Here is a 21,097-nt window from a genome sequence, read left to right as displayed (position 1 = left end):
CCTCCCCATCCTCGTGGCTTCCACCCCACAAACCCCACCTTCACCTCCTGTATGATGCTGCTCAGTGCAAGAGCTGCCGGCTCCCGGTTGGCCAACAGCTCTTGCTCGGCGAGACCTTTGCCCCAGGACCTGATTCCACAGGAAGGCCTGGCACTGGTCAATCCACTGCCTTATCGGCACATTGTTCAGTGGGTTTTCCAGAGAAGAGGCAGTGAGGGTCTTTCACCAGCTCTCCAGCTGGCAGGTGAGACCACACCCGCCCCACCTCCTCCTCAACTACACCTTCACAAAATTCCACCCCTGGCTGCAAATCCACTTATCACTTGGTGTCTCCCTTTTATTCATTATTTACAAATATTTTGTGTTACCATTAGCACAGTAAATATAGTGGCCATAATTTTATGGCCCTGTATGTCTCCTGCCAGTGGACACATTTTAAATACCTGTTTACTTTGGCAGTCATGATGTGGGTATGCCGGCGTTGGACTGGGGTAAACACAGTAAAAAGTCTGACAACACCAGGTTTAAGTCCGACTGATTTATTTGATAGTACACTCACTAGCTTTCGGGTTAGTCCCTTCGTCAGGTGAATGGAGAATTCTGGCCTCAGACAGAACATATAAAGCACAGACAGTTTACAGATTATTGTCCCGAAGCATGGTACACTGGGGAGACCATGCAGACGGTACGACAACGGATGAATGAACATCGCTCGACAATCACCAGGCAAGACTGTTCCCTTCCTGTTGGCGAACACTTCAGTGGTCACTGGCATTCAGCCTCTGACCTTCGGGTAAGCATTCTCCAAGGCGGCCTTCACGACACACGACAGCGCAGAGTCACTGAGCAGAGACTGATAGCCAAGTTGCGCACACATGAGGACGGTCTCAACAAGGATCTTGGGTTCATGTCGCACTATCTGTAACCCCTGTGACTTGCCTGGGTTTGCAAAACCTCACTTACTGTACTGTCTGGAGACAATACACATCTCTTTAACCTGTGATCAGTGCTCCTTCCACTCACATTGTCGACCACTTTAAGACTTGAACAGCAGGTTAGGTGTAAGGATTCGCATTCTAATCAGTAATCTCTAAACTGTCTGTGCTTTATATGCTCTGTCTGAGGCCAGAACTCTCCATTCACCTGACGAAGGGACTAACCCGAAAGCTAGTGAGTGTACTATCAAATAAATCAGTTGGACTTAAACCCGGTGTTGTCAGACTTTTTACTGTACTTTGGCCGGGACATAACATATCAAACAGGAGGTACCATGAAATCCTGGCCCCTATTTTTAAAAATCTGTACTTCCCCTAAATAAACTTGACCTCATTGAAAATGAATATCATATTGTATCATGCCTTCGCAACCGCAAAGTGCTTCACAGTCAATGAAGTGCTTTTAAAATGTAGTCTTGGTTATAATGGAGGATGCACAGTTACCAATATGCACACAGCAAACTCCAAAAAAAAAGTCTGACAATGATAAGAAACTGTTTCTTATATTTATTGAGGAATAATCGTAACCAGGGCAGCACTCTTCAAATTGGAGAATAAGAAGTCTCACAACACCAGGTTAAAGTCGCAACAGGTTTATTTGGTAGCATGAGCTTGCAGAGCGCTGCCCTGCTGACTCACCTGATGAAAGGGCAGTGCACTGAAAGCTTCTGCTACCAAATAAACCTGTTGGACTTTAACCTGGTGTTGTGAGACTTCTTACTGTGCCTACCCCAATCCAACACTGGGATCTCCACTTCACAAATTACACAGGTAAGAATATCTTCCTTATTCCCCCAACCTGTTATGTTCCTCCTGTAATGTTGACCAAAGAACAAGTGGTATTTTCCTGATGTTTATGACCTGGTGGAGCTCAGTCTCTCTTCGACCTATACTTCTGTCAAGCTGCTAAGAGGATGAATTCCATTGATATTCGACTGAATGTCATTTATTTTATATTTTTAAGATGATTTCAATAGAGTTGTTCTGCCCAGAAAAAGAGGGCAAGAGTTCTCCGATTACATCAATGCTTCATACATAGATGTAAGTATGCTTACCATATTTTTTTTTGGTGTTGATATGTGTTATGACGGATAAATCCTGAAATTTAGATTAGTTTGCTTGCTTCAAGAACTCCATAAATTACAGGTGAAAGGGACTCATTTGTCTATATGTCTTCCATTGTATTTTCCCATCCGATTGCCATTTCCTTCAACTGAAACATGCATATTGTAAAACATAGCGAGTGGACTTGTAAGATATTTTATTGTCTGTATGGGAAATTTGGCAAAAAAGTTATTAGCAAGCTGAGCTTTCCAAAGTGAATAGTGGATTCACAGTATGGTTTCAACATAATTTTGAATACAAGCGCTTGGAACAGGAATTCTACTTAATGGCAGTGATGGGGAGATGGTTTATTATCTCAATAATTTTGTCCTTGGATCGGGTTTCATGAGTTGATTTATAATCATAGAATCCTTACAGTGGAGAAGGGGCCATTTGGCCCATTGAGTCTGCACCAACTCTCCAGCAGGCTATTTTACCCAGGCTTACTATCCCTGCTCAATCCCCATAACCCTATGGATTCATCTCACTAAGCCCCTTAATCTACGCATCCTAGGATACTAAGGGACAATTTAGCATGGTCAATCCACCTAGCCTGCACATCTTTGGACTGTAGGAAGAAACTGGAAAAAGTGTCTAATGTCAGAGCAGTGATCTTTTTCCAAAAGCAAATCAAGATAACACTGGTGGCACTTGAGGCCCAGTCTTGATCTTGTCCCAGTAATATCATGCAAAGGGAAATGAAATAGCTGAACGTTATTTTTGCAGTCAAACCATGTTTAGCAGCAAATTCGGTGCACTAAAATGTAGCTTAACACTTTGATCATCACTGTACTTCTTCTTTACAGGGTTATCGCCAAAAGGATTATTTTGTTGCTACTCAAGGCCCCCTCCCTCATACAGTGGAGGATTTTTGGAGAATGGTTTGGGATTGCAAGTCTCATACCATTGTGATGCTGACAGAACTCCGAGAAAGAGAGCAGGTATAATTTCATAGAATCATGTTTAATGATGTGGACAAATGTAGGGCAAGGTATCTTCATGGCAAACCAAAAGTTCACGATGATAACTAAACACTTCTGCCTCCTCAGAAACTGCCAAGATCTAACGATGCATAAAAGATGAGTTATAATAAACTGTCACAGAGGTATAGCAATTTAGAAATGTTTCCAATGTTAATTTAGTAAATAAGCTGCGCAGTTTAATCATCTCGAATCGAGAGATATTATGGGTACACTGAAATATTTGGCAAAATCCTAGTTTAAGTGCAGATAATAACACAGCTTATTTATATGCTGCACCACATTTTAACTAATAAATTGCACAAAGTTCAGCCAAATTCCTGTACTGTGTCTAAAATCAGCATTAAATAGGATAATTCAGTACATCACCAAGCTGCAGACACACATGGGAATGTTAGAACCCTGCATAAAATTGAGTTAGATTTGAAGAGTATTTTCTCACTTCAGGGTGACTTTAATGCAAAGTGATTTTGGTTGATAGCTCGATAATATATGCTAATTAGAATCCATGCTTGATTAGGGTTCTGGAGACAATTTTAATGGTTAACTGGCCTGAGTGACTACCGCAGTTACTTCGACCACTGAAACCCACCGGACACTCGCTGGCAGTCTTGAAGGGCAAATAAAAACTCTTTGCTATGGGTCCTTGCTACTTCTCCTTTCTCTTGCAGTGTTCTGCTGTGATTTTAAAACGTGCTGTAACTCTTGCATTCTTTCTGCAGGAGAAGTGTTCACAGTATTGGCCATCAGAGGGCTCAGTGACATTTGGAGCCTATGCAATAGAAATGAAGAATGATCACATTTCTGATGCATTCAGTGTCAGAGACCTCACCGTGACAAACACCACAGTATGTGTTGCTTCAGATTCTTTCGTAAACATAAGCTTCTCTAGAATAATTTAGAAATGATGGATAGTTATGGTTTAATTTAAATCCAGTGCTGCCTCTTCCCCTATCTCTCAGTAATATGGTGGAGACAGAGGCTTTTAAAATTTACTCATTTATTAGTCACAAGTAAGGCTTACCTTAACACTGCAATGAGGTTATTGTGAAAATCCCTCATTGGCCACACTCCGGCACCTGTTCAGGTACACTGAGGGAGAATTTAGCATGGCCAATGCACCTAACCAGCACGTCTTTCAGACTGAGGAAACTGGAGCACTCGAAGGAAACCTACACAGACACGGGGAGAATGTACAAACACCACACAGACAATGACTCAAGCCGGGAATCGAACTCAGGTCCCTGGCTCTGTGAGGCAGCAGTGCTAACCACTGTGCCATCGTGCTGCCCCAATGCTTCACACCATTGTACTTCCCTCCCAGATAAAAAGCCCAGGGACTGCCCCAGTGATGCCTGTTACTAGCTGAGTTTGGCCAGTTCACCCAGAAGAAAGCAGACGATTTCAATTTGCGGGGTCATACTGTATTTTTTCTCCTCAAGGAAGAAGTGCATTGTCCTTGCACACTACCATCCCACCTCCACTGTCCCTTTCTTCTCCAAAGTCCTTTAACGTGATGTTGACTCCTAAATCCCCATCTTTCCCAGAAGTCCATGTTTCAATCCCATCCATCAGTTTCCACCCCTGCCACAGTCCCAAAATAGCTCGTAACAAATTCACAAATGGTATCCTGTGTGACTGAAACAAAGATAAACTTGCCCTTCTTGTCTTTTTGACCTTTCTGCAGCTTTTGGCACAGTTGACCACACCTCCTCCTCCCAATGTCTCTCCACTGTCTTCCAGCTGGGTTAGACTGCTTTTACCTAATTCCATTTTTATTTATCTAATCAGAGCCAGAGAATCACTCGCAATGACTTGTCTTCCTGCTCCTGTAATGCTATTTGTGGTGTCACCCAAGGATATATCCTTGACCATCCTCCTGCCCCCAATTCCCCACACACACGCACACATGTGCACATGGGTACACACACACACACACACACACACACACACACACACACACACACACACACACACACACTCACTCTTTCTCATCTGCGTGCTGCCCTTGGTGACATCATCCAAAAGCACAGCATTGAGTTCACATGCACACTGACAGCACCAGCTCTACATCACCACCACCACTGCTCTTAACTCCTCCACCATTGTTAAATTATCAGACTGCTTATCTGACATCCAATACTGGATGAACAGAAATGTCCTCCAATTAAATATTGAGAAGACTGAGGCCATTATTCATTGGGCGGTACAGTGGTTAGCACTACTGCCTCACAGTGCCAAGGACCCAAGTTCAATTCCTGGCTTGGGTCACTGTCTGTGTGGAGTTTGCATATTCTCCCCATGTCTGCATGAGTTTTTCTGGGTGCTCCGGTTTTCTCCCATAGTCCGAAAGACGTGCGAATTAGTTGCATTGACCATGCTAACTTCTCCCTCAATATACCCAAACAAGTGCTGGAGTGTGGCAACTGGGGGATTTTCACAGTAGCTTCATTACACAGTTAATGTAAGCCAACTTGTGACAATAATACATAAGCTAAACTTTAACTTCAGTCCTCATTGCAAACTCTATTCCCTAGCTCAGGACGCCATTCCCCTCCCTGGAAACAGACAGAGTTTAAGCTAGTTTATTTGCAGCTTTGGTATTTGATCCCAAGGATGAGTTTCTAATCTTATATCAGTGTCATTGTGAAGATTATCTATTTCCATCTCTGTAATATCACCAAACTTCACCCTTGGTTCAGCTCATCTGCTACTGAAATCCTCATTCATGTCTTTGATACTTTGAGACGTGACCATTCCAATGCACTCTGGCTCACCTCCTAATTTTACCCTTTATACATTTGAGGTCATCCAAACTCTACTGCCCATGTCTTAACTCACATCAGCTCCATTTCTCCTACCACCCTTCTACTCAATGACCCAAATTCTCATCCTTGTTTCCAAATCCTTTCATGGGCTCGCCCATCCTATCTCTCTAGTGTCTAGCCACACAACCCTCTGCAGTCCTGAACTCCTTTCATACTCACTCTTGCTGCACATTTCTAATTTTAATTGTTCCATTACTATTGGCTGTACCTTCATTTGCCAATGCCCCAACTTCAGTTGCCAAGGCCCCAAAAGCTCTGGAATATCCTTTATATGTCTCCACTCCCACAACATTACTATCCTCTTTTAAGACGCTCTTTGAAACCAATCTTTTGTCCAAGCTTTTGATCATTTAACTTCACATGTCCATATGTTATTCAATGTCCTATTTTGCTTTATCATTCTCTTGGGAAATTTCATTATGTTGTATACTATCCGTTGTTTTCTTTTCATCATGAAATACTGATGTTAACTCTGTGGAATAAATAGTGGAATTGAAAGGTCTCAAAGTACATAGCATGTAGTAAGTTACTTTGGAAGTGCAGTGACCACTATGTAGGCAAGAACAACTTTCATTCTGTACTGATCAAAATCTCAGGTGCAGCAATATGAACAATTAATCTGGCATTGGTGGCTTTATTTGAAGGAGTAACATTGACCAGAACACTCGCTGCTGTTCTTTTAATAGTCTTATGAGATTTTTAACATCTGTCTGAACCATCAGAACAAGTATGTGAGATACATCTGACCACACAACAGTCTCTGAACACTGAAAGGAAGTATGGAGGTACCAGTCTGTCTTATATGTGAAGACTAGAGGGATTGCTATCCTGCTGCTCAATATTAGTAATAGCATATTGGCAGATTCACGTGAAAAACATTAGTCTATCATATCAAGGAAAACACTCAGGGAGGAAATTTCCCATTCCGCCTACCACAGAGGGCGGACCATTGCAAAGGTCTATTGACCTTGCATGGGATTTTCTGGTTTTGGGGTGAGTGGGCTGGAAAAGCCCATCCTAAATCTTCATTAGGATAACTGACAAAGGAATATTCTACAAATACATTTATACGTTCAGTTTTTTTTTACTCATGACATTATGATGACTTGAATGATAGCAAAGTCCTTCATGTTGGCGGTATTTTCCTGGGGGGAAAGCACACCATCATTTTTTTCTACCTTCCTAGGAACAAAATGGTCAATTTTCCAGAATGTCCATGAAATTCTGATAAGCCAAAGAGAGAATAGTTTTATCTATGAAATTCACTTTCACTAATTATTCATGAGTTTGTTTAAATCAATTTGCACTTCCATTCTGAGTGACTGAAAGAAATAGATATACCATTGTAGGCTTTCAGGAAGAATAACATTTAAGACTTTTTTTTAATAATATGTTGTAGCGCTTCACCAGCTATTGCTGTTAATTTAACTTTTCACGGATGTCTTTCATATTAGCACTCATATACATAATTATGATATCATAAATATATTTCCACCAAACTAATTATTTCTATCTCGCCAAGCAGACCTGCTATCAAATGTAGAAATTGTAGATCAGAAATTAATCATCTGCTCCAACCTGTCAGTGTTAGGCATGCTCCACAAAAGCCTCAGGAGAAGCAAAAGAAATGGGAGCAGAAGTAGGCCATTCAGTCCCCCAAGCCTGCTCCACTATGCAATAAGATCATGGCTGATTCGACCACAACCTGAACATTTCTGCACCCCCGCCCCCCGTTAATCTTTGACCCTTCCCACCTTCACTTCCCCCTATCAATTCCTCTCTCCCTCATATACATGCCCAGCTTTTTTACAATAATGCATGAAACAGTTATTTTAATACTTGCATTCAACAAATCATAAAACAAAGTATATCAGGAGCTTTACTGATGTTATTATGTGGTGCCAACAGGCTTTATTTTATACATATAGATGTCCATAAATTGAACATACAGCTCATTGGAAAATGGCTAATGTTACGCCGCTGTTTAAAAAGGGTAGCAGGCAAAAGGCAGGGAATTATAGGCCGGTTAGTTTAACATCTGTTGTAGGAAAAATGCTTGAATCCGTAATTAAGGAGAAAATAGCGAGGCATCTTGAGAAGAATTGTTTAATAGAGCAGACACAGCATGGTTTCGTTAAGGGGAAGTCATGTCTGACGAATTTATTGGAATTCTATGAGGATGTGTCTAGTGCGGTGGATAGAGGGGAACCGGTGGATGTGGTGTTTCTCGATTTTCAGAAGGCGTTTGATAAGGTGCCGCACAAGAGGTTGTTACAGAAGGTTAGGGGGCATGGAGTTGGGGGTAGGGTGTTAGCGTGGATAGGGGATTGGCTGTCAAATAGGAGGCAGAGAGTGGGTGTCAATGGGTGCTATTCGGATTGGCGGTTGGTGACTAGTGGAGTGCCCCAGGGATCGGTGCTGGGGCCTCAGCTATTTACGATTTATATAGATGATCTGGAGGAGGGAACCGAGTGTAAGGGGTCGAAATTTGCTGATGACACAAATTGTGTGGAGGGTGTGGAAAGTCTGCAGAGGGATCTAGATAGGCTGAGCGAGTGGGCGAGAATCTGGCAGATGGAATACAATGTTGGCAAGTGTGAGGTTATCCACTTTGGTAGGAATAATGGTAGGAAGGACTACTATTACATGGCAGCATGCTATGGTGCAGAGGGACCTGGGGGTCCTTGTGCATGAGTCACAAAAACCCAGCCTGCAGGTGCAGCAGGTGGTCAGGAAGGCAAATGGGATGCTGGCCTTCATAGCGAGGGGGATTGAATATAAAAGTAGGGAGGTCTTGCTGCAATGGTACAGGGCACTGGTGAGGCCGCAGCTGGAGTACTGTGTGCAGTTTTGGTCATCGCAATTGCACAAGGATATTTTGGCCTTGGAGGGAGTACAGGGGAGGTTCACTAGGCTGATACCGGAGTTGAGGGGGTTGAGCTATGAGGAGAGGCTGAATAAACTGGGCTTGTACTCGTTAGAGTTTAGAAGGATGAGGGGAGATCTCATTGAGACGTACAAGATAATGAAAGGGATGGATAGGGTAGAGGTGGAGAGGTTCTTCCCACTCAAAGGACAGCAGGACTAGAGGGCACAGCCTCAAGATAAGGGGGGGGCAGTTTAGAACGGAGTTGAGGAGGAACTTAATAAGAACATAAGAAATAGGAGCAGGAGTAGGCCATCTAGCCCTTCGAGCCTGCCCCGCCATTCAATAAGATCATGGCTGATCTGTCGTGGCTCAGTTCCACTTTCCCGCCCTCTCCCCATAACCCTTAACCCCTTCTCTTATCAAAAACCCATCAACCCGCTTCTTAAAAATATTTAGCGAGGCAGCCTCCACCACTTCAACGGGCAGAGAATTCCAGAGATTCACCACCCTTTGAGTGAAGAAGTTCCTCCTCAACTCCGTTCTAAACCGCCTCCCCTTTATCTTGAGGCTGTGCCCCCTAGTCCTACTGTCTTTTTTGAGCGGGAAGAGTCTCTCCACCTCTATCCTATCCATCCCATTCATCATCTTATACGTCTCAATGAGATCTCCCCTCATTCTTCTAAACTCTAACGAGTACAAGCCTAGTTTATTCAGCCTCTCCTCATAGCTCAATCCCCTCAACTCCGGTATCAGCCTAGTAAACCTCCTCTGCACTCCCTCCAGGGCCAAAATATCCTTGCGCAGGTGCGGCGCCCAAAACTGCACACAGTACTCCAGCTGCGGCCTCACCAATGCCCTATACAGCTGCAGCAAGACCTCCCTAATCTCTGGAATTTTCTGCCCGTTGAAGTGGTTGAGGCTTCCTCGCTAAATATATTTAAGACGCGGGTAGATAGGTTTTTGGTAGGCAAGGAGATTAAGGGTTATGGGGAGAAGGCGGGAAAGTGGAACTGAGCCACTTCAGATCAGCCATGATCTTACTGAATGGCGGGGCAGGCTCGAAGGGCTAGATGGCCTACTCCTGCCCTTATTTCTTATGTTCTTATGTTCAAAGGTGTCTGATTATAGTACGATGGGTATAGAGGGATATGGGCCAAATGGAGGCATTTGGGATTAGCTTAGAGGTTTTAAAAAAGAAAGGGTGGTGTGGACAAGTTGGGCTGAAGGGCCTGTTTCCAGCTGTAAACCTCTATGTCTCTATGAGTCTGGACCCACAATATCTACCACTAAAAGCACACTAATCCCGTTTTTCTGAACTTGTCCGTATCCTTGAATTTTATATTTCAAGTGCTCGTCCAAATATTTTTTAAACTTTGTAAGGTTTCCGGCCTAGAGTACCTCCCAGGCAGTGCATTCCACTCTGAGTGAAAATATTTTTTTCTCAGATCCTCTCTGAATCTCCTGCGCCTTACCCTAAAACTATGGCCTCTCATGATTGACCCCTTAACCAAGGAGAACAACTGCTCGCTATTCACCCTGCCCATACCCCTCATAATCTTATACACCCCAATCATGTCTCCCCTTAGCCTATTGTGCTCTAAAGCAAACAATCCAAACGTATCTCATCTCTCCTTATAGCTCAAATGCTCCATTGCAGGCAACATCCTGGTGAACCTCCTCTTGTGTTATCATGTGCTTCCTGTAGTGAGGTGACCAGATCTGCACACAGTAGTCCACGTTTGGCCTAGTCAATGCTCTGTACATCTCCAATATTACCTCCTTGCCCTTATACTCTGTACAGCGTTGATGAAAGCAAGTGTCCCATATGCCACCTTAGTTGTGATTATTTTATATTTTGAGGTTTTGTTAAGATTGTGCTGATGTAATAGATAACCAATATAATAATTTACTAACAATATTACAATTAAAATGCAGGAAAACAAGAGCAGGATAGTTCGTCAGTTCCACTTTCATGGCTGGCCTGAGATTGGCATTCCAGTGGAAGGTAAAGGGATGATCGACCTGATTGCAGCAGTCCAGAGACAGCAACAACAGTCTGGCAATCATCCGATCATCATACACTGCAGGTACTTCATGATGCAAAACATAGATAGTGATGGAAGTTGACACCAACTCATTCCAATGCATAATCATGACTCAGAACTGATGATTTGGTGGATTGGTGCAGTCGGTGAGAAGCATCTGCACGCATCCATCAGGAAATTGACAAGCTGCCATTCGTTAATTGTAACACATTGTGAGCATTCTGGTTGTAATGTTCTGCCCTGTGTGTAGCTGGAGGGTGAGGCTTCCTATCAGCACCACAAAGTTGGATGGTCTTCCCACTCTAGTGATTAAATACTCGATACCGAACAGTGGAAAGACTTGCATTTATCTACTGCCTTTCATGCCTATAGGATGTTCCAATGTGCTTGACACTCGATTAGGAACTTTTGAAATGCGGTCACTGTGGAAATACTGGAAACGTAGTAGTCAATATGTGGACAGCAAGCTTCCACAAATAGCAATGGAATAATGAATAGACAATCGCCAGAACTCTACCCCCTTGCCCACCACGGAATCAGAGCGGGCAAGGGTCCAACAACAGGAATCTCCGTTGATCTCGGGTGGAAATTTTCGGTATCGCCGTAAAATCTCACCCAGTTTGTTTGTGTGACTTTGATAGCGAGATAGATATTGGTCAGGTTAGCATGGCAACTCCCCTGTTCCTCTTCAAAATAGTAGCATGGGATCTTTTACATCCACCTGAGTGGACCAAGGCCTCGGGTATAACCTCTCATATCCATGTTTTCCAGCAGCTGAGGGGGTTCATTATTATCTAAGCTTAGAGATAAGAATGACCAAGAAGACAAGGTGCCAATGGGCTGCTACTGCTGCCTCTATATAGTTCTCCTACATGAGAAGGAGCTATAAAATCAAAGCTAGCATCTCTGCAATTGATTTCAAGAGGTTCTTGCTCCTTTAAAATTTAAATTTTCCTCTCCCCAATATTAAATGCCAGAGGTAGTTAGCAGAAATTGGCTGATATACATAGATATGAATAAGAGCAGGATTAGGTAATTCAGACCCTCAAGCCTGTTCCACCATTCAATAAGATTATGGCTGATCTGATGGTGACCTCAACATCACATGCCTTCCTACCCCATATTTGATTCAATTTTCAGTGAAGAATCTAGCTAACTTAGCATTAAAAATATGCAATAACTCCACCGCTCTCTGGGGAAGAGAATTCCACAGACTGTCAACCCTCTAAGTGAAAAAAAATCCTCATCCCTGTCTTAAATGGGAAGCCTTTTATTTTTGCCTTCCTAATTACTTGCTGTTGTTGCATTTTGTGATTCATATACCAGATCCCTCTGTATCTGAGTTCTGCTTTCTCTCTACATTTAAATAATATGGTGCTTTTTTTTTAATCTTTCTGCCGAAGTGGAAATACCAACATTATTCCAAATTATATTCTCACGTGCCAGTTTTTGCCCACTTGCTTAACCTATATGTGTCCCCTTACAGACCTAGTGTCCTGTTCATAACTTACTTTCCTATCTATCTTTGCATCGTTAAGCAGATTTAGCAACATTTGCTCCCAACATCCAAATTATTAATATGGATTGTAAATAGTTGAGTCCCCAGCAATGATACTGTGCTACTTATCTTGCCAACCTAAAAGTGGCCAATTATATCTATCCTCTTTTTCTTGTAAGCTAACCAATCTTCCAGCCATGTTAATGTGAACCACCCCTACACTATGAGCCTTTATTTTGTGTAGTAATCTTTGATGTGGCAACTTAATAAATGCCTCCCAGAAGTCCAAGTATCACACATCCACAGGTTTTGCTTTAACCATGTTGTTTGTTACTTCTTTAAAGAACTCTCAACAAAATAGTGAAACATAACTTCCCTTTCACAAAACCATATTGACTCTGCCTGACTATACTGAGATAACCTTATTAATAATTTCTAACCTTTTTCCAATGAAGATGTTAAGCTAACCGGCCTCTAATTTCCTGCTATCTGTCTCTTTCTATCTTGAATAGAGGAGATACACTTGCTATTTTCCAATCTGATGGGCCATCTAAGTAATTTTGGAAAATTAATACATTCTACCATGTCAGCAGTTACTTCCATTAAGACCCTAAGGTGAAATCCATCAGGACCTGGTGATCTGTCAGCTTTTAGTTCTGGTGATATTCTCTGTACTCCTTCCTGGTAATTGTAATCATTGTAAGTTCCACCCTCCCTTTCACCTCATGATGCATACTTATTTCTGGGATGTTATTTGCATCCTCTACAGTGAAGGCAGTTGTAAAATGTCTGTTCAATTCATCCCCCATTTCCTTATTTTCCATTATTAGTTCACCATTTTCACTTGCTGGAGGACCAACACTGTTTTTGCTTTCTCTTTTCCCTTTTAAATACCTGTGGAACCTCTTTCCATTTGTTTTCACACTTCCAGCTAGCTTTCTTTTGTAGTCAATTTTTTCCCTCATTATTTCTTTGATCATTCCCCACTATATTGAATATTCGTTCCAATCTTCTGACCTGCCACTAATCTTTGTAGAATTGTATGTTTTTCTTTCAATTTGATACTATTGCCAACTTCATAGAGACATAGAAAATAAAGCAGTAGGCCATACTTCCTTAGTTAGCCATGGATAAGTACATCCTTCCCCTGAGTCTTTCTTTGCAAAAAAGTATTACAAAATATCTACTTAAATGTCTGTCACCACATCTCTACTGACTTCTCCCTTAACCTAAATTCCCAGTTCCTTTTAGCCAGCTCTGTCTTTATACCCTTATAATTGCCCTTTTTATTCAAAATGCAAGTTTTTGACCCACTTTTCTCTCCCAAGAACTGAATGCAAAATTCAGTCAGGTTATGATTGCTGGTCCCAAGGGGCACCTCTGATTTGAGGTCAACGATTAACCCTGTCTCATTGCACATTACAGGGTCTAGAATGGCCTGCTGTCTGTTTGCATTGTCTGTCTGAATGGCTATGCTGCACTAAATATTGTCCCAGGAACACTCTATGAACGCATCTTCCAGGCTGCCTTTGCCAATCTACATGTAGATTAAAATCACACAAGATTAACAGCGTACCTTTCTCACAATTGCTCATTATGTTATTTTGTGCATTCCATACTATAATGTGGTTACTGTTAAAGAGTCTAGAAACCACTTCCACAGGTAACTTTGCCTTTGTTTACTCTACCCAAACTGATTCTACATCTTGATCTTTAGAACTAAGCTTATGGGCCAGTTTCTCCAGCCGCGATTCTCCATCCTGCTGCAGTGAATGGAGATTTGGCTGAGTGCCAAATTTTCCATCCTTGCTGGCACTGGCAACGGCAGGGTGTGAATGGCCTGAAGTTCTGGCCTATGTCGTCCTTCATTAAGAGATCTACCCTTCCACCTTTTCCTAGCTTCCTGGCCTTCCAAAAAGTCAAGCTTTGAATATTCAGGCCCCTATCTTTGTCAGCTTACAGCAATGATTCATTCTGTCAGTTGCATTATCTTTGCAGCACAATCAGAAATGACTTGTATCTCGGACCCAGCATAACTCAAAATGCAAAAATCAGGCATTTCACGGCATTTAAAGCTGGACATGAAGTTCAACAAATTGAGATCATATCATCTGCCCTATTTACTTGAATGATGATTCTTCTATTTCCATTTCCATCTCCTCTGGACCCAACTGTTGTTTCTTTGAGTCCCCTAACCATCCCTTTTTGTTAAATCATCATCCCTCTTTTTTATTAGTCCCTCCTGTCTTGCACCTTATCACAGACCTACCCTTTTGTTCTTCTGTTTACCCACCTTTCCCTGCCTTGCTGAAGTAAGATCTCTCTAATATTTACAGCTCTGATGAGAAGTCATTGACATGAAATATTGGGGTGAAGTTTCCTGGTCCTGTGGAGACAGAGTTGGAAGCAGGCTGGGGGCTGAGTGGGAAGGTAGCTTTCTGATGGTTCCCCAATGCACTTCCACCCCTGGTGGAGTTTCCCAAGGAGCGAGCTGGGAAAAGGTTTGATTGCAGACTCCATAGAGGCAGACAGCCAAATAGGACAATCTCGGCTCTGATTATGGGCTATTTTATGACCATACACTGGTTTGCCATATAGCAGTAGCCCTTACAGAGTATGGAACATGACAGCTCATTGGAGGCAGAGACAGGTTGGAGCTCATCAGAATGGAGAGATCTCATGTCCCAATGATGAGGCTACATGATAAAGACTTCAATCTCATCCAGTCATGAGAAGGGTTTTCCCACCATCCAGATGGCCTACTATTTTAGACCCCTTATTGCCATCATCACAGGAGGCAATATCGAGCCCTTACGTTCTCTTTTCCAACTCAGCAGCAGCGTCCTCGCCTGATGGAGCTGCTAGCCATCCTGTTCTTCAGGACTTCTGCTTGGACCTCCAATATTAGGAACCTTTTGGCCATGCTTAACAGTGGAGTGGGGAGGCAGACAATTATGAGGCCACCTCCCTAAAGATAGTTTCAGTGGACGTGCTGGCAACAGGAGCCAGCTGTGAACCCCTCTAGGATGCCAATGCCTGCTGGAAAGCTCAGCCCATTATCTTGTTCCCCTCCAGATACTATTTGGCCTACTGAATAACTCCAGCATTTTCTGTTTTTGTAGCAAAATCTAGTCTTGACTGGACACAGAACAGAATGATGACACAAGTTGGTTTGAATTGTTCCCATGACTAACTCATGATGTTGCAAGAGCTAATTATACAATAATTCCTGGCATCTGTTTCCATCAAACTATTTCCAAGCCAGTGTCAGCATTAGAGATGGGGTAAAAATTGGAGGATTCAGGGAGGTGTCCTCCAGTGCCCTGCAGACTCAAAAGAACAGCAGCATCATGATTGGGAATTTAAAAATTAAGTGAGTAAATTAGTTGCAGTCAATTTTGAACATAAGAACATAAGAAATAGGAACAGGCGTAGGCCATCTAGCCCTTCGAGCCTGCCCCGCCATTCAATAAGATCATGGCTGATCTGAAGTGGATCAGTTCCACTTTCCTGCTTTCTCCCCGTAACCCTTAATTCCCCTGTCTATCAGAAACCTATCTACCCGTGACTTAAAAATATTTAGCGAGGTAGCCTCCACCACTTCAACAGGCAGAGAATTCCAGAGATTCACCACCCTTTGAGTGAAGAAGTTCCTCCTCAACTCTGATCTAAACTGCCCCCCCCCGCCTTATCTTGAGGCTGTGTCCTCTAGTCCGGCTATCCTTTCTAAGCGGGAAGAATCTCTCTACCTCCACCCTATCCATCCCCTTCATTATCTTATACGTCTCTATAAGATCCCCCCTCATCCTTCTAAACCCTGAGTAAAGACCCAGTCTATTTAGTCTCTCTTCATAGGCCAACCCCCTCATCTCCGGTATCAGCCTAGTGGACCTCCTCTGCACTCCCTCCAAGGCCAATATATCCTTCCGCAAGTGCGGCGACCAAAACTGCACATAGTACTCCAGCTGCAGCCTCACCAGTACCCTGTACAGTTGCAGCAAGACCTCCCTGCTTTTATATTCTAACTCCCTTGCTATAAAGGCCAGCATTCCATTCGCCTTCCTGATCACCTGCTGCACCTGCAGACTGGGTTTTTGCGACTCATGCACAAAGACCCTCATGTCCCTCTGCACCGTAGCATGTTGCAGCTTTTCGCCTTTTAAATAATAATCCCTCCTACTATTATTTCTGCCAAAGTGGATAACCTCACATTTGCTAACATTATACTCCATCTGCCAGGTCCTCGCCCACTCGCTCAGCCTATCCAAATCTCTCTGCAGACTTTCCACACCCTCCACGCAATTTGCTTTTCCACTCATCTTCGTGGCATCAGCAAATTTCGTCACCCTAAACTCAGCCCCCTCCTCTAGATCATCTATATAAATGGTAAACAGTTGAGGCCCCAGCACCAATCCCTGCGGCACTCCACTAGTCACCAACTGCCAACCAGAATAGCACCCATTGATACCAACTCTTTACTTCCTATTAGACAGCCAATCCTCTATCCATGCTAACACCTTACCCCCAACTCTGTGCACCCTAACCTGTAGCAACCTTTTGTGAGGCACCTTATCAAACGCCTTTTGGAAATTTAAATTTTGCCTGAATTGGTCAATCTCAAAGCGATTCGGGACTGATGCATAACCCCCACCAGCTCCGCCACTGTAAGTCTGAAACTTACCACCCAGGGCAAGTTTCCTTGATCTGAGAATTGATGCATAGGACAGAAGTTGCATGATTCACAGTCTTAAACGTGGGATAAATTTCAGAAGATATTGGGTCTTTCGTGACCTCCAATTGACAGCACAAAGTACTAGAGCAAGCCACTGCTAATCTACCGTGGAGTTGTTCCCCCAGGATTAATTTTCTAAGTGCTGGGATTGAGAATCAATTAGTACAAGACAAATGTGGACATAAATATTGTGTAAAGCATTTGTTAATCCACAAAATCCATATTTTCCACTGGGTCAGCAGCAGGAAATAGCATTGTTAAACAGCCAATACTTATTCATTCTAGACAATCAAGTGGCATGTACAGTTTTGCTGTGCCAAGTGGGAATACTTTCTCTCATGTTTGCTTTAAAAGGATTTATCTTTCTCTAAATCACTTTGCTGGATGAAGAAGTTCGGCTCCAAGCAAAATAGTGTTAGAATTTTTGCACTCTGCTGATTTTGTCAATTTTCCAAGCGTCATGTAGAATCCTATCAAGATAAGTTCAATTGTTAAATAGACCTTGAATCTATTCATTTTACAGCGCCGGTGCTGGCAGGACAGGCACGTTTATTGCATTGAGTAACATTCTGGAGCGAGTGAAAGCTGAAGGTCTTCTAGACGTTTTCCAGACTGTCAAGAGTTTACGGATGCAACGGCCACACATGGTGCAAACATTGGTAATGATCTGTTCTGTTCTGGGTTTCCTAACGCATTAGGAAATAGTTGGCACGGTGGCACAGTTGTTAGCATTGCTGCATCACAACACCATGGACCTGGGTTTGATTCCCGGCTTGAGTCACTGTTTGTGGAGTTTGGACGGTCTCCCCGTGTCTGCGTGGGTTTCCTCCGAGTGCTCTGGTGTCCTCATACAATCCAAAGATGTGGAGGTTAGGTGGATTGGCCGTGCTAAATTCTCCTTCAATGTACCCAAAGAGTTGTCGGAGTGTGGTGACTAGGGAATTTTCACAGTAACTTCATTGCAGTGTGAATGTAAACCTACTTGTGACTAATAAATAAACTTTAAAACTTTCACTTTGCTTTTAAAAGAATTTGAAGCAATGCTGATCCTTTGAAAAATATATACTGTCACACATCAAGTAAACTTTCATTTCTTTAAGAAAACGTTCTCCTTTATCTTTGCAGGAGCAGTACGATTTCTGTTACAAGGTGGTACAAGATTTTCTAGATATACACTCCGATTATGCCAACTTCAAATAAGTGTTTGCCTTACGGATTTTTTTTCTACCTTTTCAATTGTTAGCTGACGGGCCAGTAAAGCATCTTTTGTACATTAAATTATCGAGAATTTATTTTGTATTTTGCTATGCACTTGTTGTCTAGAAGAATATTACTAATATGTTGAAGGTCTTTCCCTTATTGTCTTGTGACTGTGCTTTTGAGTGTCCAGGTTACAGTAATTAAGGAGTCATGCATCCGTCAGGAGTCATTCAATATTTTTAACTGAATGAGGTAAATGGAGCACATTTATCGTCCTTCACACTCCTAAAAGATCTTTATTTAAAAATAAATCTTTTATACATCATTATCAGTTACATTGTATTTTGAACCTTGAATGTACAGAAGTTTGAATCCGATCTACTGAAAAAAATTAATTTGTGAAAATATCAACAATGTGTGACCGCCTCAGAGTTACAAAATGTGAATTTATACTGTGCATTGGAGTTTGCATTATTTTCAGAAGGTTGGGTGTAATGCATATATAATAGATATATTTTTATATGAAAAGTTTACAGTGTTATAATGTTAGTTGCATATCATGCGTTTCGACATTGTGTTTGCTAACCTAAAATGTTTGTTCTTAAATATGTTTCATGACAATACATTGTTGTTCAGAAGTTACTCCTTTTATCTATTTATTTTATAAATTAGCTTGGCCAGTGTTGCATCAGGACCGCACCCCCTCCTCCCTGCCTTTCATCCCCTTGCTGTTGGTCAGGACAGCCCAACATTAACCAGTCTACATCTGGTGAGATTCATCAGGACATGTTGATCCATTGTAAATGAGGCTGGGGTAATCATGGCTGTTTCTGCACCTCAGAATATGTAACTGATCAGCAGATCACCAATCAATGGCTCAAAATTCAAAACTTATCTTTCAGTCATATTGATCATTGTCACACCACTGCTACACACGGTGGGTGAAATTCATTCACATAGTGCCACTTCTAACAGTACAGCACAGACTATGTTGATTCCCAGGAGACAGACGTTGCTATGGGCTGCTACCTGTATAGCACATGTGATGTTCCTTAATGATATCAGTGAAGAAAGCTGCTTGGAGCACGTGGGTAGTAGACCACAATGCCTCCTGTCAATGGACAATCAACATAGTTCTATACAGCACGCCACACAATCAAATTTCTACTCTGCAGAACTTAGATCATGTTTTAAATAAATATGAAACTCTTTCTATATCCATAAACTTTCTACGTTCATTAAAATGATATTGCTATAACATTTGTTTTGCTAAAAAAAGTGCCCATTTTATCCATAGTTCCATATTTTCACCTACAGAATGATCATTCTTCTTAGTAGAAAAAGGTAAAAATGCATCAGGTTGATGATCACCTGAAAGAGAAAGGAACACTGGATGTGACATTATTTCAGAAGTTTTTTAGCCTAGTAAATAAAATTGTCTATGAGCAGTTTCGGTATTCAAATGGGATTTTACTGAACAGTCCCAGGAGTAAAATAATAATGTGGTATATTTACAGTCAATGAGAGATGCCAATTTAAAGCATGAAGTGCAGTTGCCAATTATGTAGTATCAAACCAAATGATAACTGATATGGATAGTACTGATTCTCTTTTAGGCCATGTGTAAATACACTCAGGAAGGCAAATGAAGATAAAATAGAAATGAAATGAAGATAACTTCAGAAATAAATTAGATGTTCTGCTTTGTGTTAGACTGCCAGAAATGTGGGGGAAAATGAGGAACTACTACAGAAACGAACACTTAAGAAAATTGAAAGGAAGAAAATGCAGTTGTTTTTCACTGGTGAGATTATTCAGAATGCTACTGAATGTCTTATTGCCATCATAGAATGTTGCAATATAGAAACAGGCCATTTGGCCTCTGCTATTGGCTCTTCATAGGAACCAAGCTTAATTCCTCATGGTCCCTCTCTGTACCCTTTAATGTTCTTCTTTTAAAAGCAACTTCCTAATTCCCTGCTTAAAGAACTCACTTTGGCAATAGTTTGTAGGAAATTCTGCTCCATCTTTATAATTATATTTGGGTATTGCTGAATAAAGAGACATGGTGAAGCAGTGTGACATTTGTGTGTACAGGAAGCTATATATAAACACAGGGCCCTTTTTTTTTCTGTAGGCCAAAAGAGAATGTACATACATTGTACCTGTTTCAGCTAAGTGATAGCCATTCACTGGCTCATCCCTCAGGCCCAATGCCTTAACCAATCAGGGTCAAACAGTCTGGTTTAAAATTTAAACAAGGCTTGATAGTTAACTGTTTGTCACCTGGTGCATTCTCCATGGCAGTGTCTTTATTAATCAAAGTCCACTTGCCAACCAATCTGTACTCTCTTCTCATACAATATTATTGGTATTCTTGTGAAATGTCCTGATGAGTGCTAGATGAAAAGATTCGATAGTCTCTCTTTTTCAGCAAAACTCAAGTTCTGCACTACCAAACGATTATTAATCAGATTCAGGGAATTATATGCTTGCATTAGAGATGGTACAGCATAGGTTCATGCAGTTGGCTCCTAAAATGAAAGGGTTGTCCATGAATAAAATGGGTTTGTAATCTTTGGGGTTCAGAACAATTAGAGCTAATCTTTGCAAGATTCTGAAGAGGCTTTACAAGTTGCAGTAAGAGGCTGTTTTCCTGGCAAGTGAATCTAGAACATGGGCACAGTCTCAAGATAATGGGCCAATCATTTAGGACTGAGATGAGGAAAAGTTTCTTCAAACAAAGGGTTGTGAATTTTTAAAATTCTATGGTTCAGAGGATTGTTGAATGTTACACTGTTGAATATATTTAAGGCTGAGAGACACAGATTTCTGTCACTCAGAGA

The 21,097-nt window shown here is 41.9% G+C and overlaps 1 protein-coding gene across 6 annotated transcripts in view; it reads left to right on the top strand.

The window, feature by feature from the left end:
* Positions 1-20,611, top strand: part of ptprea (protein tyrosine phosphatase receptor type Ea) — a 261,033-nt gene extending 240,422 nt beyond the window's left edge. For all 6 annotated transcript variants that reach the window (XM_080205632.1, XM_080205628.1, XM_080205629.1 and 3 more), the window contains 6 exons: positions 1,960-2,036; positions 2,906-3,040; positions 3,802-3,927; positions 10,712-10,863; positions 17,575-17,710; positions 18,177-20,611. In XM_080205632.1, the coding sequence (XP_080061758.1) occupies positions 1,960-2,036; positions 2,906-3,040; positions 3,802-3,927; positions 10,712-10,863; positions 17,575-17,710; positions 18,177-18,251 (701 nt within the window). In that variant the 3' untranslated portion in view covers positions 18,252-20,611. The remainder of the gene's footprint in view (positions 1-1,959; positions 2,037-2,905; positions 3,041-3,801; positions 3,928-10,711; positions 10,864-17,574; positions 17,711-18,176) is intronic.
* Positions 20,612-21,097: the final 486 nt, after the last annotated feature.

Source organism: Carcharhinus amblyrhynchos, chromosome 17 (genome assembly GCF_965287045.1).
Source record: "Carcharhinus amblyrhynchos chromosome 17, sCarAmb.v2.hapA, whole genome shotgun sequence".
Classification (NCBI taxonomy): Eukaryota; Metazoa; Chordata; class Chondrichthyes; order Carcharhiniformes; family Carcharhinidae; genus Carcharhinus; species Carcharhinus amblyrhynchos.
The sequence above is the reverse complement of the archived record's forward strand: the minus strand, read 5'-3'. Positions and strand labels throughout refer to the sequence as shown.